Source organism: Perognathus longimembris, chromosome 2 (genome assembly GCF_023159225.1).
Source record: "Perognathus longimembris pacificus isolate PPM17 chromosome 2, ASM2315922v1, whole genome shotgun sequence".
Taxonomy (NCBI): Eukaryota; Metazoa; Chordata; class Mammalia; order Rodentia; family Heteromyidae; genus Perognathus; species Perognathus longimembris.
In genome coordinates, this window is record NC_063162.1 from 68,885,391 (window position 1) to 68,910,673 (window position 25,283).

At 46.4% G+C, this 25,283-nt stretch overlaps 1 protein-coding gene across 1 annotated transcript in view; it reads left to right on the top strand.

Annotated features, from left to right (window-relative positions):
• Gli3 (GLI family zinc finger 3) overlaps window positions 1-25,283 on the top strand; it is a 202,428-nt gene that overhangs the window by 173,227 nt on the left and 3,918 nt on the right. The window contains exons 10-13 of the mRNA XM_048339418.1: window positions 12,968-13,117; window positions 14,360-14,524; window positions 18,412-18,702; window positions 23,851-24,178. Of these exons, the coding sequence (XP_048195375.1) occupies window positions 12,968-13,117; window positions 14,360-14,524; window positions 18,412-18,702; window positions 23,851-24,178 (934 nt within the window). The remainder of the gene's footprint in view (window positions 1-12,967; window positions 13,118-14,359; window positions 14,525-18,411; window positions 18,703-23,850; window positions 24,179-25,283) is intronic.

A 25,283-nucleotide genomic window follows, 5' to 3' on the forward strand; every position in this document is an offset into this window, starting at 1 on the left:
CAGAGCCTTGGGGGGCGGGGGGCAGGGGGAACCTCTGTGCACATGATCTTCAAGGACTGAAGCCCGGAAAGACAGAATTCCAGCGTGGCCTAATAGAAAGTAATTTAGTCTCCTCCCCATTCCCTATCCTCCCCTGTCCTTTATTGAATTCTTTCCAGAGAAACTTACTCTTAAACATCTGATTATTATCTCTCTCTCACCAGTTTGGACAAAATCCTAAAAGGGTTACACTTACTCAGCCTTAATGCCATCATTGGCTCATCTTTGTCATGGTGATGAGGAATGAAGTCGGTGTGTAAACTGTGAATGGTACCAGAGGCAGAGAGGGTGCCAAAGCTTAGCATTCCTTTACTTTACAAAGAAGAGGAGCCAGCTAAGACTAAATCCTGTCACAAGGAACCCCAAACCTCATTGTACAATAGGGATTAGAAAGGAAGGTTCTCTGGGGGGAACCTTAAAGACACCTGGCGGTTTCCTAAGAGTTGGGGCGGGGGGGAGGTGCATAGAGCAATCAGGGGAACTTGCTTCCATTTCCTGTGGCTTGTGGTTCTCTGATGATCCCTTATCTAAGGTGGACTGCAAATTGGGAAGGAATTAAGATCTGGGATTGAATTGCCATCAAACTTGGTATTTCCAGAAGCTCATTTCTAATGTCATAATTGTCCAACAAATATGAATTGGGTTTGGGCTTATATGTTTGCCATTGAGGAAAACAGTGAGCCAGCCTGATGAAAATCTGTCTAGTCTGGGTTAGGGATAAACAGACAGAAAGTACTGTACTCTTTGTGAGCACAGTATAATGTGTTGAGAAATGGGGAACACCAGGGAGAGATGGGGCTGGGGAGGGGAGCAGGGCAGAAGTATTACAGCAAATGCCCCAACATCAACTGAGGTAAGGAGTGTCAATCAGGTGGCATTTAACAATGACAAGCCAGATGCCAGTGGCTCACACCTGTAAGCCTAGCCATCTAGAAGGCTGAGATCTGTTGCTCATGATTTGAAGCCAGCTTAGGTAGAAAAGTCTTTGAGACTCTTACCTCCAATTAAGCACCAATAAAAGCCAGAAGTAGAGCTGTGGCTTAAGAGGTAGAGTACCAGTCTTGAATGAAAAAGCTAAAGGACAGTGCCTAGGCCATGAGTCCTGGGGTTGGGGGGGGGGGTGGGGGGGAAGGAGAGAGGATGAGATTGGGTGATTTGGTGGCCCCATCCTGGTGTGGTTCTGGTGTTCTTGGCTGGGACCTGTTGGAAGTTGAGCGCCTCCTCTGTTCTGCTTGGCCCTCAGGGTCCCCGTTCCACCACTCCATTTGCCTCCAGACATCTCCACGTTCCCATCCTGCAGAGTCCACTTGACTTTGCCACATCCTGTGCTGTCTGCAGACCCTGTCCCTTCCTCCCGCTGGGTGATATGCTTTTTTTTTTCTTTTGGATTCTGCTAAGACACCTCATGAGGAAGGAAGCCTTCTCTTCTCTCTTCTCCGTTGGTGCTACAGGGGTTTGGACTCAGGATCCTGTGCTCATTACTCAGCTGGTGTAAAATGTCTAGGACCATACATGGCTTTTTGTCTGGTTACTTTAGAAATGGAGTGGAAAGGGACTTTTCTGCCCAGGCTAGCCTTAATTTGTCATCTTCTAGATCTCAGTCTCCAGGTGTGAGACATCAGTGCCTTCTTCATTCTTTTTTTAGATTGATATTCTCTCATTAATATTTTTATTAATATTCATCATATTTTCATCACTTGTCTCCCACTGACCCCATTCTGTAGTCATCTTCTCAGACACAGTGCCTATGTCCTATTCATATTGTTTTGTTCATGCTTGTTTGGTGCAGAATACACAAACATAATAAGCTATAAATTGTCTGCCTTCTACTACCGGGATGAAGAAAACTCCATTCTCCATCTGGACCCATGTTTGCGTGTCCCCCATTGCCTAGGGATCCGGTGCTATTTTGCTTTTAGTTGGGTGTATCAGCAGTGAAGGATTTCAGCATTTGGGGATGGCTGGCCAGGAAATTAACCCTGCTACATGGTGAACAGCTGAGCGTGGCAGAGGTGTCTTGAGGCTTCCTTCCCATTTTGATTTGGTGAGGCAGATCTGAACCGCCCTGGGCAGCGAGCCTGGTTTTCTACAAGGAAAAGAAGGAAGAAGCCAGGGACTCGGCATCCAGGCAGCTCGCTAGGGACGGCAGGACGAGGTGTGTGTGGCCCCAAGGCTTTGTAGACAGTGCTCCCGCCTGCATCTCTGCCAGGCAGTCTTGGATGGGATCCAGTGGCTCCGTCTTCTTCTGTCGCGCCTCTTCTTCGGTTCTTCGCACAGTAACTGTCCTAAATAAGGTTGGAGTTAATAGTGAGTGAATGAGTCAGCTTTGAGGGCAGAATGGGCAGATTTCCAAATGGATAATTTTGCCTGCTTGACTGCTGCCGTCTTTTCTTTCAGTCATTCTCCTCAGCGGTCACCGCCCTCCTCTTCACACTCCCTGTACACACGTGCATGCAAAGACATGGTATACACACTCCACACCTCCTCTATCCTCCACTGCTGGAGGGCAGCTCTCCCAGATCTCCTCTGTCAAGCCCATGTTTACTACCACCATTGGCAGAAGACATTCAGAGGCAGGCTGTACCATGGCATTTGGAATGCATAGTTCTGAAATAACTTGAAAAAAATGGGTCATGGTGCTTGAACTCAGTGCCTAGGCACTGTCCCTGAGCTCTTTTGCTCAAGACTAGTACTCCACTTTGAGCCACAACACCACTTACTGCTTTGGAGCTAAGTCTCATGGACTTTTCCTGCCCAGGCTGGGTTTGAACGGCAATCCTCAGATCTCAGCCTCTTGAGTAACCAAGATTATAAGCATGAGCCACCAGCACCCAGCTGGAAATAACTTTTTTTTTACCTCCTTTCTTCAAAGAATTCCATTAAATAAAACTTTACTCAGGAGGCTAAGATCTGAGTGTCACAGTTAAAAGCCAGCCCAGGCAGCAATGTCTGTGAGACTCTTACCTCCAGGTAACCACCAAGACACCAGAAGTGGCACTGTGGCTCAAAGTGGTAGAGTGCTAGCCTTGAACGAGAAAGCTTAGGGACAGCACTCACTTGAGTTCAAAACCCCCAACAGACAAAAAACTTAAAAAAAAATAAATAACTTGACTTTTTCCAGATAGTAAAAATATATTACCCAGATCATTTAAACCTGAATATCTTTTCCTAGACTTGTGATTTTTTTAAACAAATATTTTATTTATCAAAGTTAGGATATCAAAATGGGAAAATTAACTGGGTGCCAGTGTTTCACACTTGTAGTCCTACCTACTCAGGAAGCTGAGAGCTGAGGATCACAGTCTGAAGCCACACCAAAAGTCGGTGAGATTCTAATTTCCAATTAGCCAGCAAAAAAGCCTGAAGTGGGAAGTCTAGCTTAAGTGGTAGAACTCCATCTTTGAGGAGAGATAAGAGCTAAGAGTGCCCAGGCCTTGAGTTCAAGGCCCAATACTGGCACAAAAATAAACAGAATTTGGTCATGTGGAGAGGAATACGCTTTCTTTTTATAGAACGGAGCAGGCAGGGACTGTTTAAGAAAAGTCATTTTTCCATTCACATTTAAAATCTGAATTTTCTTATAACCACACTCTGAGGCCTTTTTCATAGAGCAGGGTTTTTGTAAGGACTCCGGATTACTGGGATCACAGAAATTAGGAGTAAAAGGGCTAAGGTTCCTGTGTACTTCAGGTAAGGGAACATTTATTCTTTTGCATTTCCAACAGGAAAAGTTAGGGAGACTTAAAAATATTGAGCCATTTCTATGCCTAGGACCAGTCTGTGTATGTGTCTGACACCTGACTTTCAAACTTTTTTTTAATTGAGCCTTACTTTGATAGAGGAGTGAAGAGAGAACCAGCACTGCAAAAACAGAGCTATGGAAAAGCCGAGCTTTCTGTAGAGGAGATCTGTGGAGACGTTCTCCATTTGCTTTCCTTGGCAGAGGTCCCGGCCTACGAGGCTGGGTGCTTTCAGTGCTCTGGGACACAGCCCTGCTCCACACCTTGACCTTGGCCATGTGTGTAGTGGCCAGGGCTGGTGATGCTTTCCAGACAGGCTGGGCACGTGGATGGTGGATGAAGGAATGGCAATCCCTCATGGCTCTAGGAGAGGCTGCCTTTTCTCTCTGGCTTGCTTGATCCTCTGGACTTAGTGCCCATCTTGATCTAGGAGGTCTTGTGGCCAGTCAGGTGGTCCTCAGGCTGGAGCCAGGTTGGAAGCCGAGGTGCCAGGCCAATCATGTCTGCTTTATTTTATTCAGGGCAATAAGATGAAATAGAAGCTCCCTGTTTTGGAGATGGGTTTTCCGTTCATTTCCATGACCACACAATTAAAACTTTCTTGTGTGTCTGGCATAGTATACATTTTCTTCTTATTTCTAGAAACTCGCTAGCACTACTAGATCCTTTTGTTTAACTGGTAGTGTGTGTGTGTGTGTGTGTGTGTGTGTGTGTGTGTGTGTGTGTGTGTGTGTTGGTACTAGGGCTTGAACTCAGCTTTCTGTCTCATAGCTGATGCTCTACTGCTTGAGCCAGGCCTTTTGTCTGGCTGGTTAGTTTGAAATAAGAGTCTCTGGGACTTTTCTCATCAAGCTGGCTTTGAACATCATTCTCAGATCTCAGCCTCTTAAATAGCTAGGATGACAGGCATGAGCCACCAGTTCCTGGCAGCATTTGAGCTTCTGTTGAGTGGCTCCATCACTTAGTGTGTTGTAGAAGGTTCACACATGTTGTAACATGTTAGAACATTGTTTTTTCTTATAAACATGTTTTACACATGGGATGATGAAGGAGTTACACTGAGGTGAGGTTTGCAACCTGCTTACTTTGGTGCTGGTCTGGAGGTGGGGTTGCGCTGGCTTTCAAGTCACTACTTCATATCTGGCTCCTTCGTCTCAAGCTGCCAATTTAGACAGAACAGTTTGCCTCACTCAAGATCTTTGCCTTGTTCACATGTAAAAGAAAATAATTGTGTTGCACATTTGTGTCTAGAGACAGGAATCAATTCAGATATTCATTGCAAAACAAGATATATTCTGTTTTCTTTTTTTAAATCTCACCTTAATTCTTAATGCTCACAAATCACAGATAGAAATTTGTTTTAATTTTCAGTGAAAGGAGGAAAAAAAGAAGCCTATTTCATACCATAGATATTAAATCCTTTTGAGGATTTTCTGTGTTGACTTTATACTCGTATCACAAAATAAATATGTGTCAGTATTTTCTTATTAAGCAGCTGAATTGAAACATGTTGTGGAGTCTGCGAAGACCCAACCATAGCGAGCAGCGAGAGCTTTGCAAATAATCTGTGAGAAAGATTGATGGATGCCATCAAGACAATTTAAATTATTTTATTTATCTAAAATTAAAGTGCATATTGAGATAGAAGTCCTATTTCCGCCTGATAGTCTGTGGTTTGTGACTATTTATTTTTATTTATTTTCCTAGTTTTGCCAAAGGAAGGAAGCCTTTGGGAATTTAATCACAATGTGTCCCTAAATATAACACATGTCATGACTGTTGTAAAACTTTCCAGAAATGTTGTTTTTATCAAATAATGCACAGCACCTGCAAGAGTAAGATTGTTTTAGATGTAAAGTAAGGAATGATATGTTCTCTCTTTCTATGTTTGTCTGCTCTCTGTCTGTCTGTCTCTCTCTCAGACAGTTCTAGGTAAAACACCTTAATCTCTATTCCAAATCACTCTCAATGTACATTAAATTTTAATAGATTCTAAACCACTTTTCCCATTCTCTCTGCCTTATCTCTGGACTTCTCAGTAAGGAGACACAGTAGGTTGACAAAGCCAGGAAACATATTGAAAATTGAGCTTTCTTAAAGTTGTTGGTTTCCTCCTCTCATCTCATACCCAAATAGAAGACCTTCCTGCCACCTCCCTCCCACGAGACCCTTGAAGAGCCAGTGACTGTGTCCTATAGATGGGGGAATCCCTCCATCCCCCATTACAAGCTAGCCTGGAGACAGGGCCTGGGAATTATACCACATGAAGAATTTTGCTTGCCATTCTCAGAAGGAAATGGTCCTGTTTCATTCCTTTCTTACTTAATAATCTGACCATTAGATCCACTGATGTCATACTGGTCCATCAGATACTCAGAAATGTTGCTCAGGCCTAAACCCAAGGGGTCAGCACACCCTCATCTCCCAGGGACTGGATGGGGTGACCAGTGGATGTAGCCCAGAGTGAAGTGTCACTTTCTTAAAGGGTTTTGTGTGTTTTTGCTGGCACTGGGCCTTGAACTCAGGGCCTTGCCCTCATGCTTGGCTTTTTTACTCCATGATGGCATTCCATCACTTGATCGACTCCTCTACTTTGAGCCTTTTTGCTGGTGAGCTAGAGATAAGATTATCCTAGATTTGTCTGCCTGGGTTGCCTTTGAACGGTGACAATCTTGAGATCTTAGCCTCCTGAGTAGTTAGGATTACAGATGTGAGCAACGATGCCTGGCCCTTGCTCTTTTTGTGTGTGCTTCCTGTGAGAGCAGGAAGAAATCTACCATCCTGATGTTGGGATGAGGCTGACAATGAGTGAACAGACTTTGGAGCAGCTCTGTGGGTTTGCAGATGGCCACCCCTCACCCCCTCAGGCAGAGTCAGGATAGGAATGTGCAGATCTCCTGCACAGGTCTGAACCAGGCCCCATCTGATCCCAGCCACCTGGTTGGAAGGCACTTAGCCATCTTAGAGTGCTGGGCTGACTCAGGGGGAGTCAGAGTCTAGCCAAAGAGAAAGGAGGTGGAGAGCTAGCAGAAGTATACCCTCAAGCCTCGTGGACTGTGTGAATAGCTGCTTTATGTAGAGCCCCATGAGCCTTGAGCCTCACTGGGCTCCATGTGTGCGTTTCATTTGAAGGGTTAGGAAAACTGCCCGCTCTGAGCTCATGGGGGGAAAAATAACAGCCCAAGAAGAAAGAACCCTGATTAGCTCAGTGAAGGCCATTGTAGGCTTCTATTCTGCTGTGAGAGAAAGGAAAGCTTCGCTTTGCCTTTTCCTACCCCACTCCAGACTCCTTCAGTGACAATCAGGGCCGGACATCCCAAAGAGAAACCTGAAGTACAGGGGCGCCTTCGCCTCTTGGACAGAACCACTGCACAGTTGGCTTCCAACGTTGTAATTTGCATCATCTATCTCTTTCTGGCTTGGAGCCTCTGGCAAATCGCATGCCTTTGTGTTGGATTTGTTTAGAATCTAATCATACCTTATTTTCCCTACAATTAAATTATTTATATCTTTGATTAACGCCACTGTTATGAAGTCAAGCTTGCAATGAAACCACAAACTCATGTCTGTTGAATTTCAGGCCATGCTTGCTGGGGTTTGTTGAGCGAGTATTCTTTTCAGCTGCCCAGGATTCAGATGAGAAACAACGTGTGCATTTTCTCCTAATTCTAGATCATGGTTCAGATGGAGAGGTGTGTTCAGGCTAACAGCCCACTCTTGTGTTGCTCTCACCTTTGTCACTCTAGAATTCGGATTTTTTTATCCTGTTTTCTGGCATTACCACATGTGTCTATCTAATTTTACTTTCTTGAGCTGACATCTGAAAAGCAAACCTGACGATCGTAAATGCAGAAAGAAAACTTAGAAACCATGGGCTTTGGAGGTGAGCAACTTCTCCAGCCAAGTCTTTTTTTAAAAGAAAAGTCTGAGACTGGAACTTGAACTCAGTACCTGCTGCTTTGGCTCATGGGCTAGAGCTCTACATACCTCCAAGCTCCCAGTCCTTCAGTCCTTCTTTGTGTAGAGCTGAAATCATCTTTTTTTTTTTTTTTTTTTTTTTTTTGGCCAGTTCTGGGGCTTGGACTCAGGGCCTTTTGCTCAAGGCTAACACTCTGCCACTTGAGCCACAGCGCCACTTCTGGCCATTTTCTGTATATGTGGTGCTGGGGAATTGAACCCAGGGCCTCATGAATACGAGGCAGGCACTCTAGCCACTAGGCCATATCCCCAGCCCAGCTGAAATCATCTTGAAGCTGTTAAGTGACTGAAAAGATTTCTCATGATGTAAAAGTTTCTCATAACTCTACACGACTCCCAACACCAGGTCCTTTACATAGTCTCTGCAGAGATTCCTTGTTTTAAAACCATAAAACCTAAATATTTGCTTTTGCATTTCCTACAAAAAAAAGATAGCTTGTCCTTGATTTTACTTTTCATTCATAATTTTACTGACGAGAAAATTAAAGTTCAGAGAGATGAATCATTATACGGCTCCTCAGAAGGTGGCCTGGGAACACTCCCCCTCTGAGGCTGCCCCTCCCTCCCTCAGGGAACCGCCCCTCCCACTGAGGCTGCCTCTCCCTCCCCCTGAGGCTGTCCCTCCCTCCAGAACTCCCTTAACCGTCAATGCAATTTTTTAAAGGACAGTAAATATTTAGAACACATGGATCAGAGAAGTCTAGGATTCCTTAAGAGTTTTAATTTAACTGTAAATCTAGTTCTTGGGAATATTTTAAGCGTGGCATTCATTTTTGACTATATAAAAATCGGAAGTGTCCTTAGCTCTTTGTGTGTGTGTGTGTGTGTGTGTGTGTGTGTGTGTGTGTGTGTGTGTGTGTGTGTGTGTGTGTGTGTGTGGTTGGAGTGGGACTTGAACTTCAGGCCTGTGTTCTCACTTGGCTTTTTTTTCCCCCTCAAGATTGGGGCTCTTTCACTTGAGCCAAAACTCCACTTCTAATATTTTGCTGGTTAATTAGAGATAAGAGTCTCACAGACTCAGACTGTGATCCTCAGAGCTCAGCCTCCTGAGTGAGTCCTTAGTTCATCACAGTGAGGACACCCTCTCAGCCACACCTGGGCTATGGAGTGAACTGATGTAGTCCCCAAGTACCTGGGTCATAGGAAGATGACTTATAGCTCCAGTGCAGTCCCCCCTGCCCCCAACCCTGCAGGCTGGTTCCCTTCCTGTCACCTCTCCTGAGGGAGCTAGGGTCCAAGCCAGCCTCCACTCAGCACATCCTCCCCACCCCGCTTCAAGTGCAGCACAGGGGCAGAGATGAGTCCTAGCTCCAGCCTCAGTGGTCAGCTCCCACTATCAGTGCTCCAGCTTCCCAGATGTGGCCCTCCCTGGGAGAAGACGCAGGGTGGTGTCTCCTGGAATGCTTGGGTGCTGTCTATTGTCCCCCACCCGGGGAAAGGTCAGTGGCTGTCCTCCCTGTTGGGCGGCTGCCTCATCCAACCCTCAAAGGCACCAAGCTCTGGCTTCCCATGGGTGATTCTGTGTCCTTTTCTCCTCCCCATTGTCCTATGAGTAGCAGGTGATCTCCATTTGTCCTCTGGTCCCGTGGAAATCCAGTCTCTTGAGAAACTAGCCCTCACCCCTAGGGCAGGTACTGATTCAGGCCCCCTGTTCCATGTTTTTATCAAACCTGCTATTTTCCTTCACCACACTGTCCCAGCTATAATTGTATTGTAATTTAAGTTGTTGCCTGTTTGCCTACAGCAGCTAGTAATTTCTCACTGCAGGACTTAACTTAGGTCTGTCCTGATTCCCAGCTCGGGGCTTGGTGCAAGTGTCCTCTCACTATAGTTTCATAAATTAGAGAGAAGAAAGGTGTTAGGATCCATTCCTTCTTCCTATTCCACCCACAATAACGAGTCAGGTTTGGCTATTATTCAAATGTTTTTGATTTCTTGAGAGCATTTTTATTTTAGAGGAATGAATTAAACTATTTTGTTTACTTTTTCTTTCTAGCAGTATTGATGTTGGAACTCAGGGGATGGGCACTGTCCCTTAGCTTTTTTGCTCAAGGTTTGGCACTCTACCACTTGGGCCACACTTCTACTTTTGGTATTTTGCTGTTTAATTGGAGATAAGAATCTCATGACCTTTTCTGCACCTGCTGGCTTTGAACTGCAGTGCTCAGATCTCAGCCTCCTGAGTAGCTAGGATTACAGATGTAAGCACCACTGCTTCACCAGTTAGTTGTATTAAATTCTTGTTGCTAAAGCACCAAGTAAACGAAAGTTACATTCAGATAAACCATAGCTCAGAAAGTAATTTCTTTTTCCCAGTGAAAATGCACTTTATCGCATCAAATTAGTTCAGCAAATATTTACCAAGTACTTGTGAGAGTATGAATCAAGTATTTACTAAGTAAGTACCTGGGAGAGTACGAACCTCCCTTCTTCTTGGCACTGATTAAAATCCTGCTTCCCATTTTGATTTTTCTTTCCTTCCTTCTTCATCACTGCCTTGTTTTTCCCTTCCTTCCTTCTTTCATTCCTTCCATTTTACCTTCCTTCCTTTCTGCCTGTCTGCCAGCCTGCCTGCCTGCCTCCCTCCCTCCTTGACTTCTTCCTTTCATTTTTCCTTCCCTCTTCCCTCCATCCTTCCTTCCCTCCATCCTTCTCTTACCCTTTCCCTGTATTCCTTCCATCTTCCCTCCCTCCATTCCTCCGTTTGCCTTCTGTGTTTTTTTATTTATTTTTTATTTTTTTTGAGATTAGTCATTTTATTTGAAAAAAGGTTTGAACAACAATACTTGGAGTTACAAATAAAATTTTCAGAAGGTGAAGTTTGTTTTGCTTTGTTTGCCAGTCTTGGGGCTTGAACTCCAGGCCTGGGCAATGTCCCTGAGCTTCTTTTGCTCAAGGCTAGCACTTTATCACTTCAGTCACAGTGCCATTTCCAGATTTTTTCTGTTTATGTGGTACTGAGGAATTGAACCCAGGGCTTCATGCATGCAAAGCAAGCACTCTACTACTAAGCCACATTCCCAGCCCTAAAAGATGATGTTTAGTTAATTCTTTTTTCTTTTCCCAATTCCAACTTCAGTGTTTGTTTTTTTTTAATCAAACTGAATTACAGGGAGGTTACAGTTTCATACCTTAGGCATTGGATACATTTCTTGTACTGTTTGTTACCTTGTCCCTCGTTCCCCCTCCCCCCTTTCCCTTTCCTCCTCCCTCATGAGTTGTTCAGTTCATTTACACCAAACAGTTTTGTAATAGTTATACCCTTATGAACACATAAGATGCTGCTAAGTGAAATGAACTCCATGTTATGGAAACGATTGTTATATCACAATTGTAACTACTTTCAACATGCTATGTGTAACTAGCTTCTATTACTGATGATCTTCTTGTATCTGCTTCTTGTGATTGTACCTACACTATCTCTGTATCTTATCTGAGTATATTGGAAACCATGTATACTGGTATTAGAACTAGGAAATTGAAAGGGAATACCAAATTCGAGAGACACAGGGTAAAAAAAGCAACTACAAAATGCCTTCTGTGTTTTATTGTAAGGATCCCATTGATTTACTTCCAATAACTGGGATAAAGGAACCAGGAGTAATTGGCGGGGGGTGGGAGGGTGTCACATGTCTCCTTGGGACGGAGACTTCCTAGACGTGGAGGTAAATGTGGTCTTAGACTCAAAGGCTGGGCCCCCAGCACATATCTGGTGCAGTCCTGGATGGGTAACAGGCCGTGTACAGGCAGTGAAGATGTTCTGGAAGCAGAAAGTGAAGACCTGTTCTGCCCCGCTCTTCTCTTGGTGATGGTTGGGACAGGGTGTATCATGGGCTCTGACCTGTACCTTGCTGGCCCCAGGGGGCCATCTGGTGATGTGTGTGGGAGTGGGCCTTGTCGTTCTTAGCACCCTGGGGCCTGGTGGTGGCTGGTGGTGGCTGGGTGCTGTGTGCTGTGATCCTGCAGCTGTTTTCTCTTCACAGAGCTGTGTGGGGGTTGGTGGGGGGAGGCAGGGGATAGGAGTAATAATTCCTCTTCCCTGCCTTTATCTACTTTTGAGTTCCAGAAGCTTCATGGAAAAAGTTGATTCATTTTTGGTAAACTTCTTGTTCCCTAAAGCACCTGCTTGCACCACCTAGTGGAGCAACTGGGAAAGGCAGCGTGGGAAGGTAGCCCCATTGCTCCTGGAGAGCTCAGCCCCGCAGACTGTCAAATAATGACACAGTGTCACTATTACAGAATGAATGGAGCCCAAGGGAACTTGTAATTATGGAGTGACGTTTAAGGGGACTTCTTTCAGTGTATAGATGAGAAAGTGTTTCTAATAGCTTTAAATTAAGGATGCACATCAAATGTGGGATAATGAGAGAAGATAAATAAGCTAGGATTCCCCTCAACAGTCAAAAGCCCACCGCCAGGCCCCTCTGCTGATTCCATCCCACCCAAGCCCCTCCTTTCCTTGGCTGGTGTCTCTGGTCTCAATCATTTGGGGGGTTACTTGATGTGTTCGTGCAAGGAACCAAGTAGGAAGTGATTCCCTCATTCTTGAAAGGATGAAGGGGCTTGAGCTCAAGGTTTCACACTCTTGCTTTGCTTTTTCACTCAAGGCTGGCACTCTACCACTTGAGCCATGGCTCTACTTCTAGCTTTTTGTTGTTTAATTGGGGATAAATGTCTCATGAACTTTACCATAACCCTCAGATCTCAGCCTCCTGAGTAGCTAGGATTACAAGCGAGAGCCACTGGGGCCTGACTTGTAAATTCTTACTGAAGAAGAAACCCACAGTGAACTTGAACTCCAGTTTATTCTGCAAGTGCATTGCTTCCCTTGCGCCTTGTTTTTGGAATTGTGTGAGTGTGTGCACCCATGCCCCCCTCCTGAGGTAGAGAACATGTCTCTAGTTCTCCGATCCTGACACTCCTTTGGGAAATGAAAATAACAGAGATGTGGACTAGGCTGGTCACAAAATCTGGAGTTGGAATTGAGCGTGGGTTCCAGGTTTCCATCCAGCAGTATCTCACCTGGCTAGGAAACGTGGTATGTTAATGTTTCTAGTACTCATGATGCGGACTGGCTGGGGCTTTTGAGAGCCTGGTATTTGGTGATGCCTTCTCATAGTCTTTAGGAGTGGATTACGTTCTGAAGTTTGTCCTGTTGCTGTGGCAAGGGAGGAATACATTTTTGTTTTTCTCTCTTCTCCCAACCCTAGCATATCAATAATGACCACATTCATGGAGAGAAGAAGGAGTTTGTGTGCCGCTGGCTTGATTGTTCTAGGGAGCAGAAGCCCTTCAAAGCCCAGTACATGTTGGTGGTGCATATGAGAAGACACACAGGAGAGAAGCCTCATAAATGTACTGTGAGTACACGGGTGCGAGGCCCGCTTCCCTGCCTTAGGCCCTTCCTCATCCTGCCTAAGCTGTGTGGTTGGAGGAACGGTGTGCTGTCTGGGGATCAGTGCCTGCGTTTTGAGCTTACCTGGCTGGACAGGGCAGCTTGTAGAATGCCCAGCAGGCTGCTGGCCAACCCCAGCCAACAGTGTACGCCTCCAACTAAAACTTTCGGTTGACTTTTTAAAAAGCAGATCCCTGATCGAATTTAAAAAGCAGATCCCTGAGCATTCCTAGTGTTTTTGAAAAATAGCAATCTGATTATTCACCTGAGTTTTAAAGATTGTCTATAAGTAGTTGTCAGCCGATGAGTATAATGCCTGACAAGTAATCTTGAGCAATGTCACTTCTCCCCTCCCCCTCCCTTTCTCTCCCAACCCCATCCACACCTGCAAGTGCCCCTCTTCCCTTTTCACATGTATACATTGAATACAGTGATTGTATTCACCCCTCCTTCCTCTCACCCATTGGCCTCCTCCCCCACCCCCATCATGCTTCAACATCCTGGTATTCATTTTGTTAAACTGTTAAGTTTGTTGTTAGTAGGCATTACACCGTTGCCTTTTTCCCCTGCGCATACCATACTTTAATAAAAAAAAAAACCCAAATATGAAAAGTTCTCAAATCTGATGCTTTTTGAGACTGACATGGTTTTCCCTGCTCCCCTCCTCAGTTCCCAGGGCAAGTCAGTAGGTCCAGGCTGGGATTGCCTGAGGCTGAGCCTTCTCCCCCCAAGGTGCCGACTAGGCTGGGCCCAGCATAGCCCTGGTGCTTTCCATCTTTCAGGCCCTCTACAAAAGTGATAGGTTCCCTGGCCACAAAGCTGAATTAATGAACTTCGTGCTGAATCTGAAATGAGTGGCAATTGGAGAAGATGAATGAGCAGATAATGAACTCCATTGTCCATACTAGGGTGGGGGGTAGAGGTTATTTAAAAAAAAATACAACAACAACAACAAAAAAAACACCTCAGAACCTTTCAGACTTTCACAAGCACTGAAAATACTTTTCTCTTGAACTGCCTGGAGTCCCTATCCCAATCCCAGTGCTTGCAAAGTATAGTGGTGGAGTTTTTGTTCTGTGGTTTTAGAAAGCTTCTGACCCTTGAAAAGTCAGGTTTTTCACCCATGTTGAGGAAGGCGGGGAGGGGAGGTTAAGGCGAGTGAGTTGTAATTGCTTGGCTGTAATCCCAATTTACCTGTTGCTCTTAGTTTGAAGGTTGCACAAAGGCCTACTCAAGACTAGAAAACTTGAAAACACACTTGAGGTCTCACACTGGAGAGAAGCCGTATGTCTGTGAACACGAAGGCTGCAATAAAGCTTTCTCCAACGCCTCGGACCGAGCCAAGCACCAGAACAGAACACATTCCAATGAGGTACGCCATCTCCATGGGGCCAGAGCAGAAGGGCCAAAGCCTCCAGGGAGTTGGGGACCACGGGCCTGTTCTGTTTGCTTTTCTCTTGGCTGTTTCCAGCCTCACTGGGCTCTGAAGGGGAGGGTGGGGGGTGGTCCTGCAGGTAAAGGCAACTGCTGCAGAGGTAAGGCTGAAAACTGAGCCCCATGTGGATAAATTAGATGAAAAGGGAATTTCAGAAACACCTAGTGAACTTGGTTTTCTATTGCTTTATACTGCCACCTAGTGGCCAGACCGTAGGAGCACTTGGATTTTGGTCACTTGCTCTGCCCAGAATAGTATGAATCAATGCAAACAAATGATGGGCCTCTGAGCTCATCCATTGAGAAACAGCGCCTTCAAAGATAAACATACATTGCTAAAATAACACTATTTTTTTTTTTTGGCCAGTCCTGGGCCTTGGACTCAGGGCCTGAGCACTGTCCCTGGCTTCTTCCCGCTCAAGGCTAGCACTCTGCCACTTGAGCCACAGCGCCGCTTCTGGCCGTTTTCTGTATATGTGGTGCTGGGGAATCGAACCTAGGGCCTCTTGTATCCGAGGCAGGCACTCTTGCCACTAGGCTATATCCCCAGCCCCAAAATAACACTATTTTGTATGCTTGGTCTTGAACTTATGATCTGGTGCTTTCACTTGGCTTTTCCACTCAAGGATGGTGCACTAACGACATGAGCCACAGCTCCACTTCTGGTCGTTCTTGCTGGTTAGCTGGAGATAGGAGTTTCACAGACTTTCCTGCTTGTACTGGCTTTGAACTACAGTGTTTAGATCTCGGCCTCCTGAGATGAGAGGTGTGAGACACTGGTGCCCAGCTAAACAGAGCACTTATAACTGTTTTCTCCATGTGGTATTTTCAAATATGCTATATTTAAGAGCACACTTTTGCAGAACAATCAGTTGTAGTTTAAAAAAGAAAAAGGCAGGCATTGTAAATACTGATAAGCTTCCATTGGCATGGAAGCGATTCTCAGAAACCCAGTGACTTCAGATAAAGCGTAGTGAATAGTGGATGTTTTTTGTTCTGTGGCTGATATTTTCAGTTGTCTCCTCTCCCTACAGACTGTGGAGAAGCTCAAGAATGACAGTGATTCCAGATCCACGTTGCTTAAGTTTTGTTGTACTTTTCTGTCTGTAGACCTCCAGCATCTCCATGGACATGTAGCTCAAATGCTAGCTCCTCTATAAACCTCGAGACTGAAGGGAAAAATATGGGAACCAGGCTCCCCACCATTGGGGTCACTAGTTAGAATCTTTTGGCATAGCATGTAGTCTAACCCCATGAAGCGTATCATCATTTTACTTGTAATGCATTAGGAAAGGGGAAGTTTGTACACAGATCTGGGTGTGGCTCTTATGATCTCAGTCCATCGTGAGCATGCAGATTTTCAGGGGGTGAGGGGAGAGAGAACATCTGGAAGAAACCAAACAAGCCATGCTCCCTAGGGACCATCTGGCTTTTAAAAGCTTCATCAAGTTTTCTTCTTGCTGAACTGCTAGAGCAAATCTATCTCTAGCTGAATGCCTATGGCTGAAATTTATAATCCCAGCTACTCAGGAGGCTGAGATCTGTCTGAGACTCACAGTGCAAAGCCAGCCCAGGAAAAAATAACAACAAAGTCTGTGAGACTCTTATAACGGATAGGTTTAGACCATGATTTCAAACCCTAGTACAGGCACAAAAAATAAAAACTAAAATACTTCGAACAGAATTAACCACACTTTCCAAAAAGTTCATGTACACCACACATAGCAGCTCTTCTTTGAAAAGGTCACATTGGATTAAAGAAGGATGTGTCATTTGGAAACCACTTAGTATTGACAACTGTGTGAAGACATTTTAAACAAAATGATACACTTTGGTTTTGTTTTGTGTTCTTCAGAAATGCATATCAATAGCTGTCATACTTATTCTGTGCAAAATATTAAATTGTTTAAAAGAAAGAAAATCCACAGAGACAGAAGGCAGACTAGCCATTGCTGGCATCTGGGAGCACAGAACAGGGTACTGGTGGAGGTTGTGACACCATGCTGGCATCAAAGAACACAACCCCAAAGAAGTAATGAGCAGGGCATTGGTGGCTCACACCTGTAATCTTAGCTATGCAGAAGGGTTGTGGGTTTGAAGCCAGCCTTGGCAGAAAAGTCCATGAGACTGTTATCTCCAATTAACTACCAAAAAGTGGAAATGGAGCTGTGGGGCGGGGAGGGACAAGCAAACAACTAAAGGACAAAGCCCAGGTTTCAAGTTCAAGCCCTAGGCCTGGCACCACCCACACAGAAAAGAAAACTAACATGTGGCTGCATGGCCCTGCTTGGGGGTCTTCTCTCCTTGGTCCCTCTCTCTCCCCATTCCATCCACCTGAGGTCCTGAGAAAAGCATCAAGCCAATGTCAGAACACTGAAAGGTAATAGCAGTAAACGCCAGGCATTCTTCTGTCCCTAATGCCTGGAATTTGGCCATCTTTTCCTTGCATATGGACCTGTATATGAGCAGCAAATCACACTCACTCATGAGTGGCCATAATTTGGAGTTAATGGGAATCAATTCTTCTGCAAAGGAATCTGAAATTTGGAGGCAAAGTGTCTTCAAGATAATTTCCACTACCTTTTCTGCATTAGGATATTTCAACCTGCCAGGCTGTGCACAGTCTGGTCTTAGGGTTTGGTTAAGAGCAGTTCCTAGACACAGATTCCACTGGACATAATGGATGCATTATAGCAATGGCTTCTCTGAGAGCTAGCTGGTCTTCAAGTGCACATGCATGTCACATGGCAGGGTCACTGGGTTGTTTCCATGGCCAGGCTTGCTCAGGCCCTTATAAAAAACGGTGTAACATTTAATACTGCCTTCTACACCCTTTACATCCTTTTCTGGATCGCTTGTAATGCCCATCACCTCAGTTCCAGGATTGTGTGGTGCTGTTCTGATTTGTGTTTAATACTTCCCAACTGCCCTTGGTTGTATCTGGATGTGGAGTCCTCAGATGGGAAGGGCCAGCTTCTCTCACGCAAGCACCCGCAGAGGCACATCACAAATGTGGACGATAAGCCACTCTGCAGGCCAGCAGTTCAGTGGCTCAGCTGGGCACAGGGTGGGCGCAGGTAGAAGACAAGCGGGAAGTCCTGAGCGGGCCCAACAAGGCAGGGTGCAGCGGGCAGAGCCCTGCCTCCAGCCACCCCAACAGCCGGCCAAGGGCTTCGCGGGAAGGCCAGAGATGGGCTGGACATTTTCTGAGCCCTGACCATTTCCCTCACCCAGCTCTAGCAGATACCCAAAGAAGCGCATTTTTTAGTGGCATCGGCCCTGGGAAAGGCTAGAAGCCATTTTTAGCAATTTATTATACCTGTGTGAGTAGCATAAGCACAGAGTGATAGTAGATTTCAGAACCAGTTCACCCACAAGTAATCTCTTCCTGTAATCTCCCCTGAGAGGAGGGCAGCATTCTCCTGACTGGGTGGTAGGAGTCTTCCAAGCCATGTTCCTCCATCCCCTACCACTGTTATCCCCATCGTCACCATTATCACCACCACCACCACCACCACCATCACCCTACATCCTAAAGAGGCTTGTATCTGGTACACGTGCTTTAAAATAAACTGTAAATGAGCTAGGCACTGGTGGGTCATGCCTGGTACCCCAGCTACTCAGCAGGCTGAGCTATGGCCCAAGTAGTAGAGTGCCAGCCTTGAGCCAAAAAGCCAGGTGAGAGCACAAGGCCCTAAGTTCAAGCCCCAGTACTGGTACACACACGCACAATGAAAATGTAATGAGGAGCCACAGGGAAGCATGAGGCAGGGGCATCATTCCTTCCTTAACTCTCTATTTTGTCATTTTTGTGGCCTTTGGCAGAAACCATACGTGTGCAAAATCCCCGGATGTACCAAGCGTTACACAGACCCCAGCTCCCTCCGGAAGCACGTGAAGACTGTGCATGGCCCTGAGGCGCATGTCACCAAGAAGCAACGTGGCGACCTGCACCCCCGGCCCCCGCCCCCCAGAGACTCCGGCAGCCATTCCCAGGCCAGGTCCCCTGGCCGGCCCGTCCCGGGGACCCTGGGGGAGCAGACGGAGCTGGGTGTCGCCACCTCAAAGCGGGAAGAGGGTCTCCAGGTGAAGACCGTCAAAGCTGAGAAGCCCATGGTATGTCATTCCCTCTCCTGGTTTTTCCAGCATCGTCTGGAGGTCATTGGAAAGGGCCTAGCAAGTCATGGAGGGGTGAGGGGACAAGACAACAAGATGGTGGACTTTAGCCCATGGACAGAATATGTACAGATGGGGGCCTGAGGTGCCACATCAAGTCTGATCACCAGGGCTTGGCTGGGGTGTCTGTTCTGGAGCAATTCTGATTGGAAAAGACTGAAGTCAGAAGTCTCCTGGCTGCTTTTGAAAACTGACCCAGGATCCCAAGAGAGATGTGGCAGTCACTCTTCAAAGCACCACGAGGTTGAAAAAAAAAATCTCATGGAGTCTTTATGATTTCTTTGCCCTAGTGATCCCAAGATAAATAAGCCACAGCCCAATTCTTGAAGGTTTACAACTCAGGGGGACAGACAAGATCAGAAAACAAACACCATGCAGGGTGATGGGGGTTAAATGCAAGTCTGAGGGAACCGACCCTGCGAGTGAATGGCTGTTAGCGTGATCCAAGGGCAGAGACCATTGGGGCATGGGGATGAGCCCTCGCCCGGGCTGCAGGGGCACTGGGGGGCTGGCACAAAGGTGCCACTGGGGTCCATGGGTCCATGGATGCAAATGGGAAGAAGAGGGAAAAGCAGGTTTTGCTAGTGAGGATAATGGCCCAGCAGGTAGATTTTAAGTAGCAACAGCTTTTATATTCAACTAGAGTTTGGCAAACCGAACATCATTTCTGTCTTCATGACAGCCCATGAGACGGAGAATAAAGGAAGGTTTTGGGAAAAAAAAAAAAATTGTTGTTTGTAGGGTTTAAACTCAGGAACTGGGCTCTGTCCATGAGCTGTTTTGCTTACGGCTAGCAATTGATCACTTTGAGCCACAGTGCACTTCTGTTTGTTTATTTGGTTTATTTATTTTTTTTGTGGTGGTTAATTGGAGATAAGAGTCTCACAGACTTCCCTGCCCAGGCTGGCTTCGAACTGCAATCCTCAGATATCAGTCTCCTGAGTATCTGGGATTACAGATGTGAGCCATTGGCACCAGCTTGAAAAATTCTTATAAATGAACATCAAAGTTTGGTGATGTATGGCATTTATGGCCCATGCTATTCTTTGAACAGCTTTAGGGGATTTGAAAGTATTCTTGCAAACTTGATTGGGTGATTTTGCTTCATCAAACACCTAAACATCAACAAGAAAAATGGAGAGAACAGATAGCAGAAGAGATTCCATCATTTGCATATGGTGTATGTACACTGTGTGTGTGTATGTGTGTGTTTGCACACATTCACCAGTACCAGGGCTTGAACTCAGAGCCTTCAGCTCTTGTTTGGATTTCTTGCACCCCGCTGGGGCTCTACCACGTGAGTCATACCTCCAGCCTGGCATTTTTCTGATTAATTGGAGCTTAAGGCCTATTGACTTTTCTAGCTTGACTAGCCTGGAACCAAGCACCTCAGGTCTCAGCCTCCTGAGTACAAAGATCAAGGTGCGAGCCAGTGGCAGTCTGTATAACAGACAGCAGATGGGAGTCGTGGGCATGGGTTTCTGGGCACATGAGAACACTCAGCTTAAGGAAACACTTTTGCTTGGAGCAGCTCAGCATTCGAGGGCCTTGTATGAACCCATGACTAATTCACTGTCCTGCTGGATTTGTGCCCAGAAAATCATGCACTTAGCATCCCAATGTCAGCAGCGGAGGAAGCTACATTTTAGTGGAGTCCTGCGTTTTCCTTTGAGTACTTGATATTAAGGCTAGCTAGAAAGAATGCAAGTGGCCCTTCTGTCCTTGTCTCTCGGTGTGTAGCTAGCTATACTTAAAAAAGCAAAAAAAAAAAAAACTGGTACTGGAGTTTGAACACAGAGCCTTCTCAGCTGGCTCTGTACCAGTTTGAAGCTGTATATCAAGCCCAGCTGTGTGTTGGTATTTGGAGATGGAACCTCGTGGACTTCTCTGCCCAGGCTGGATTTGAACTATGGTCCTCTGTATCTCAGCTTCCTAGTGCTAGGATTTGCAGGTGTGAGTTATCAGCACCTGGCTATGTACTTAGCTTTTCTAAAGTATCTTAAAACATATTGAGTATAGAACACGATTGATCACTATCTGTTTGTGCCCACTTGATTACAGGCATGAGCCATCAGCCCTCAGCTTTTCTTTCTTTTTTTTAATGTTTAATTAGAGATAAGAATCTCATGCATGAACTTCCCTGCCCAAGCTGGCTTCAAACTTCAGATGTCAGCCTCCTAAGTATTTAGGATTACAGGCAGGGGCCCCAAGTGCCCAGTGATCACTATTTTTTTAATCAGTCATTTCATAACTGTGTTTTGTGCATCTTTTCGGAGGTGAGCACGCATCTGTCATTCTTCTTCCCCCTTCCCTAATGACTATACAGAACCTCCAGTAGTGTATCTTCAGTGAAATGAGGAAAATGAGCTTGTGGTCTCCTGGGTCAGGAGTCCCAAGACTGATGATTTTTGTTCCAGGAACATCCTAAGAGAGCAGAGTTTCTTATTCTTATTTTCCCTGGTCCTGGGGCTTGAACTCAGGACCTGGGCACTGTCCCTGAGCCTCTTTGTACCCAAGGCTAGTGCTGTACCACTTGAGCCACAGCACCACGTCCAGCTTTTTCAGAGTAGTTTATTGGCAATAAAGAGTCTCACAGACTTTTCTGCCCAGGCTGGCTTTGAACCGCAATCCTCAGATCTTAGCCTCCTGAGTAGCTAGGTTACAAGAGCTTCTTGTTTCTGTAGCATACACCTATAACTCAAGAAAAGTTGTTCTGTAGAAGCACCCATTGCTCCAAAAGAAATTCAGTAGAAATAAAAATCTATAGCTGTTTGCCTCAATGTGTGAAATAGTTTACAAAGAAAATCATACAAACACAGGACCAGAAGAGCTCCCAGAGGGAAACAGCTGAAGTGCTGCCCTACAGTAGACTCGCAGGCGTGTGTGTGTGTGTGTGTGTGTGTGTGTGTGTGTGTGTGTGTGTGTGTGTGTGTGTGTGTGAGCACACATGTGAAATAAGTAGATACCTTCACAGGCATTGACTATAATGGTCATGGTATTTGCATTTCTGATGCCCTTAGTTTGATCATCCTGCTATAAATTAAATTCTTTCTTCTTCTTTTTTTCTTCTGAATGCAACATCTCCCGTCTAATGCTCCCTCGTGTCCTGTTCTTGCTTTCCAAGGACAGTGGGTAATAAGGTGAGGGGATTTTGACCTCCCTCTGTCTCCCCCCAACTCCCTCCCTTTCTCTCTGTCTCTGTGTTTGTACTTTCATGTTCAGCTTTCTTGTCATGTCACATCTCCTTTAGTCTGTGTGGGCCTGTGCTATCGTTTTTGGTAGTGATTGTAGTCGGCAGTGTTTGAGGAAGCACATATTGAACCCCAGCCTGTAAAAGGCAGCGGTAGGCCAAGGGTGAAATCCGTTGTTGTGCTTGTCAAGGTATGTGGGATAAACCAGACTGGGCCGGGCCAAGCAGATACCCCCAGGGTCCAGCCCATGGCTTGTTCACTGCCTTCTCAGACCACACAAGTGCCTCCTTACTTGATGAGAATGGAGATAACATTTGTGGTTAGCAGTCTCACCCCCTTTTAAATGTCTTGAATGCTTGGTATCAGTTTTCTGGTTTTAAATGTCCATATGCTTCTTTAAAGTTCTATGGAGCTGTGCATTTGCCTGCATGTGTGTATGCACACACACAGACACAGACACAGACACACACACACACACACACACACACACACACACACACACACACACTTAGATTTGCCCATCCAAGACTGTAAGACAATTCTGCAAAGTCTGGGAAGCCGCCGGTGGCCTGGCGGTGCAAAGGATGTTGAAGCACACACTTCAGCCCAGCTCCCCCTGCCCCTCTCCGCCCAGCTTCCTTTGTTCTGATTGATTCCCCAGATGACATGCACATAGCCCTTGACTCGATCGCTGGATGTCTGTGCCATGATCACAGATAAAGCCTGGTGCCTTCCCTGAGAAGTTAAGTTGGGGGTCCCCCTGGGCTGTGCTGGAGATGTGCTGGGCCGCCCCTAGGAGATGTGGTTCTCTGCCCCTGGAATGGGCAACTTTGGGCTCCTGTCAGAGATTCCAGTTTTTGGGTTTTTTGTTTTTTTGTTTTTTAATAGGAAAGCAGCTGTTCATAGACTCAAGGGTCAGAGCTGGCTGGACCAGGAACTCCTGTCTTTGGGAAGTCACTGAACTTCCCGAGAATCAGCTCTTTTCCTCCTTACAAAGGGGCTTCACTGGGTCACCCCCAGGACAGCCTGGCACCTGAGGTAGCAACGCCTCTCCATCTGCTTGTGGCCAGCCTGCTTGGACAGTGCTCGCAGACATGGGTGTGATGAGGCTTCCCTTCCCGTCCCCAGCTCCAGGTCCTCCCCTTGTGGAGTGCCAGGGGCCTGGATTTAGCCCCCTTTTGCCCTTGGTTGGGGGTGGGGCACACCTCTGGCTCTAATCACTGCAAGAGGAGTGGTTCGGATCATCCCACAGACTTGGCATGCTGGGGCCGTGTAGCACAGCGTGCTTAACACCCACGACCAACACCACTAAGATCCACACTCATGGTGAGGCGTCCGTAATATTTGGAAGATACAGAGGGAGGAGCGGTCACCCCAAAAGCCTAGAGGGGCATTGTCTGTTCTAGATTTACATTCTTGCTGAACAAGCCCTAAGACTAAATCCCCTAGCACTAAGGCCCCAGGAGATGGTTCTACTCTAGTCTGACTGCACACAGGTGCCTTCAGGCCTTTTATTTTCCCAACAAGAATCCTTAACACGAGTTGTTCCCTATTTTATGTGGATAAGGAAACGAGGTTGAGGTTGGCTAAATGATTTCCCCAAAGAATAAGGCCCTGGCAGTGGGGTTTGGGAGGAGGGTGTGTGTGTAGAGACCCAGCCTTGGGGTTTCATGCTGTCACCCCTCATGTAGCATTTGCTGCCGTCTATTGCCTGCCCCCGCCACACATCCGCCTGTGGTCCATCATCATCCTGGCATCAAGGCCCACCTGCATCCTCTTTCTCACTCACTCACTGGTGACTGGAAGGTCTGGATGTAACGCAAGCTGCCTGCGAGGTTGGCTCCCTTTCCTGTTTCCCTTCCTAGTAACCTCCCTTTTCCTCTGGACCCCCCAACAGACATCTCAGCCAAGCCCTGGTGGTCAGTCTTCATGCAGCAGCCAGCAGTCCCCCATCTGCAACTATCCCCTCAGTGGGCTCGAGCTTCCTCTGACCGATGGAGGGGGCATGGCTGACCTCAGTAACCTGGACGAGCCCCCGATCATGGACGCCACCATTACCACGGCCACCACCGCCCTGGCGTTGCAAGCCCGGAGAAACCCAGCAGGGACCAAATGGATGGAGCACGTAAAACTAGAAAGGCTGAAACAAGTGAATGGAATGCTTCCACGACTGAACCCCGTCCCACCGCCCAGAGGCCCTGCAGTCTCTCCTCTCACAGGAAATGGTGAGTCCCGCACCCCATGTCGTACCCCACACTGCACCCCACGCAGCTGTCTGGGTTGGCTATCAGTTCTTCATGCATCTGTTTGGGTTGGCTATCTGTTCTTGTCAGTGAGAGGGGCTGGGACCTTCTGGTTTAGCTTTGCTCGAGTCTCCGTCAGTCCCAAGATTGGGCCTTAAGCCACTCATAGCAATGCCAAGCCTGGACAACTTGCTTTTCTGGGGCTTATTTATTTCCAAAAGAATGCAATAATGGGATTGTACTGAAACCGATGGTTAAATTGCGGGTAGTTTGTTCTGATGAAGTCTAGGGGAGCACCTGCCTCTGGTTTCCAGAAATCTAAGGTCAGTCAGCAGCCACTTAGGGGGAGGGAGGTACTGCTCTTTTTTATTTTTTTTTGTGGGGGTGGGGTGGGGATGGGTTGTACTTGGGTTTGAACTTAGGCCTTGTGCCTGCAAAGCTGGCACCCTTTCTCCAAGCCACCCCTCCCCCTCCACCCTTTTTTCCATAGGTCCTATTTTGAGATAGGATTTTGTTTCCCTCCTATTTCTCCCCTGTACCGTTTTCCTGAGGTTTTGTAGCCTGCCGTAGCTGAGGTGACTGCACACACCTGCTTCTTGCATTGAGATGGAGTCTCATGTACTCTGTCTCTCTTCATGCATTCCTTTCTTTTTGTACCACTAATGAGACTTCGACTTGGACCCAGGAGCTTATGCTTTTGCTTGACTTTTTTCTGCTCAAGGCTGGTGTACCACTTAAACCACTAGCTTTTTGTTAGTTGAAGAAAAGAATTTCACAGATGTGTCTACCCAGGCTGATTTCAAACTAGGATCCTCAGATCTCAGCCTCCTGAGTAGCTAGGATTATAGGCGTGAGCCACCAGTGCTTGTCTTTGTTTAAATTGAAGGCTGGGATCCATCTGCAGCCTGCTCCCTGAATGTGTGCGTGCGTGCGTGCGTGCATGTGTGTGTGTGTGCCAGTCCTAAAATTTGAACTCATGGGCCTCAGTGCTGTCCCTGAGCTTTTGCTCCAGGCCAGTGTTCTACCACTTGAGCCACAGCTCCACTTCTGGCTTTTTTGGTGATTTGTTGGAGATCACAGTCTTACA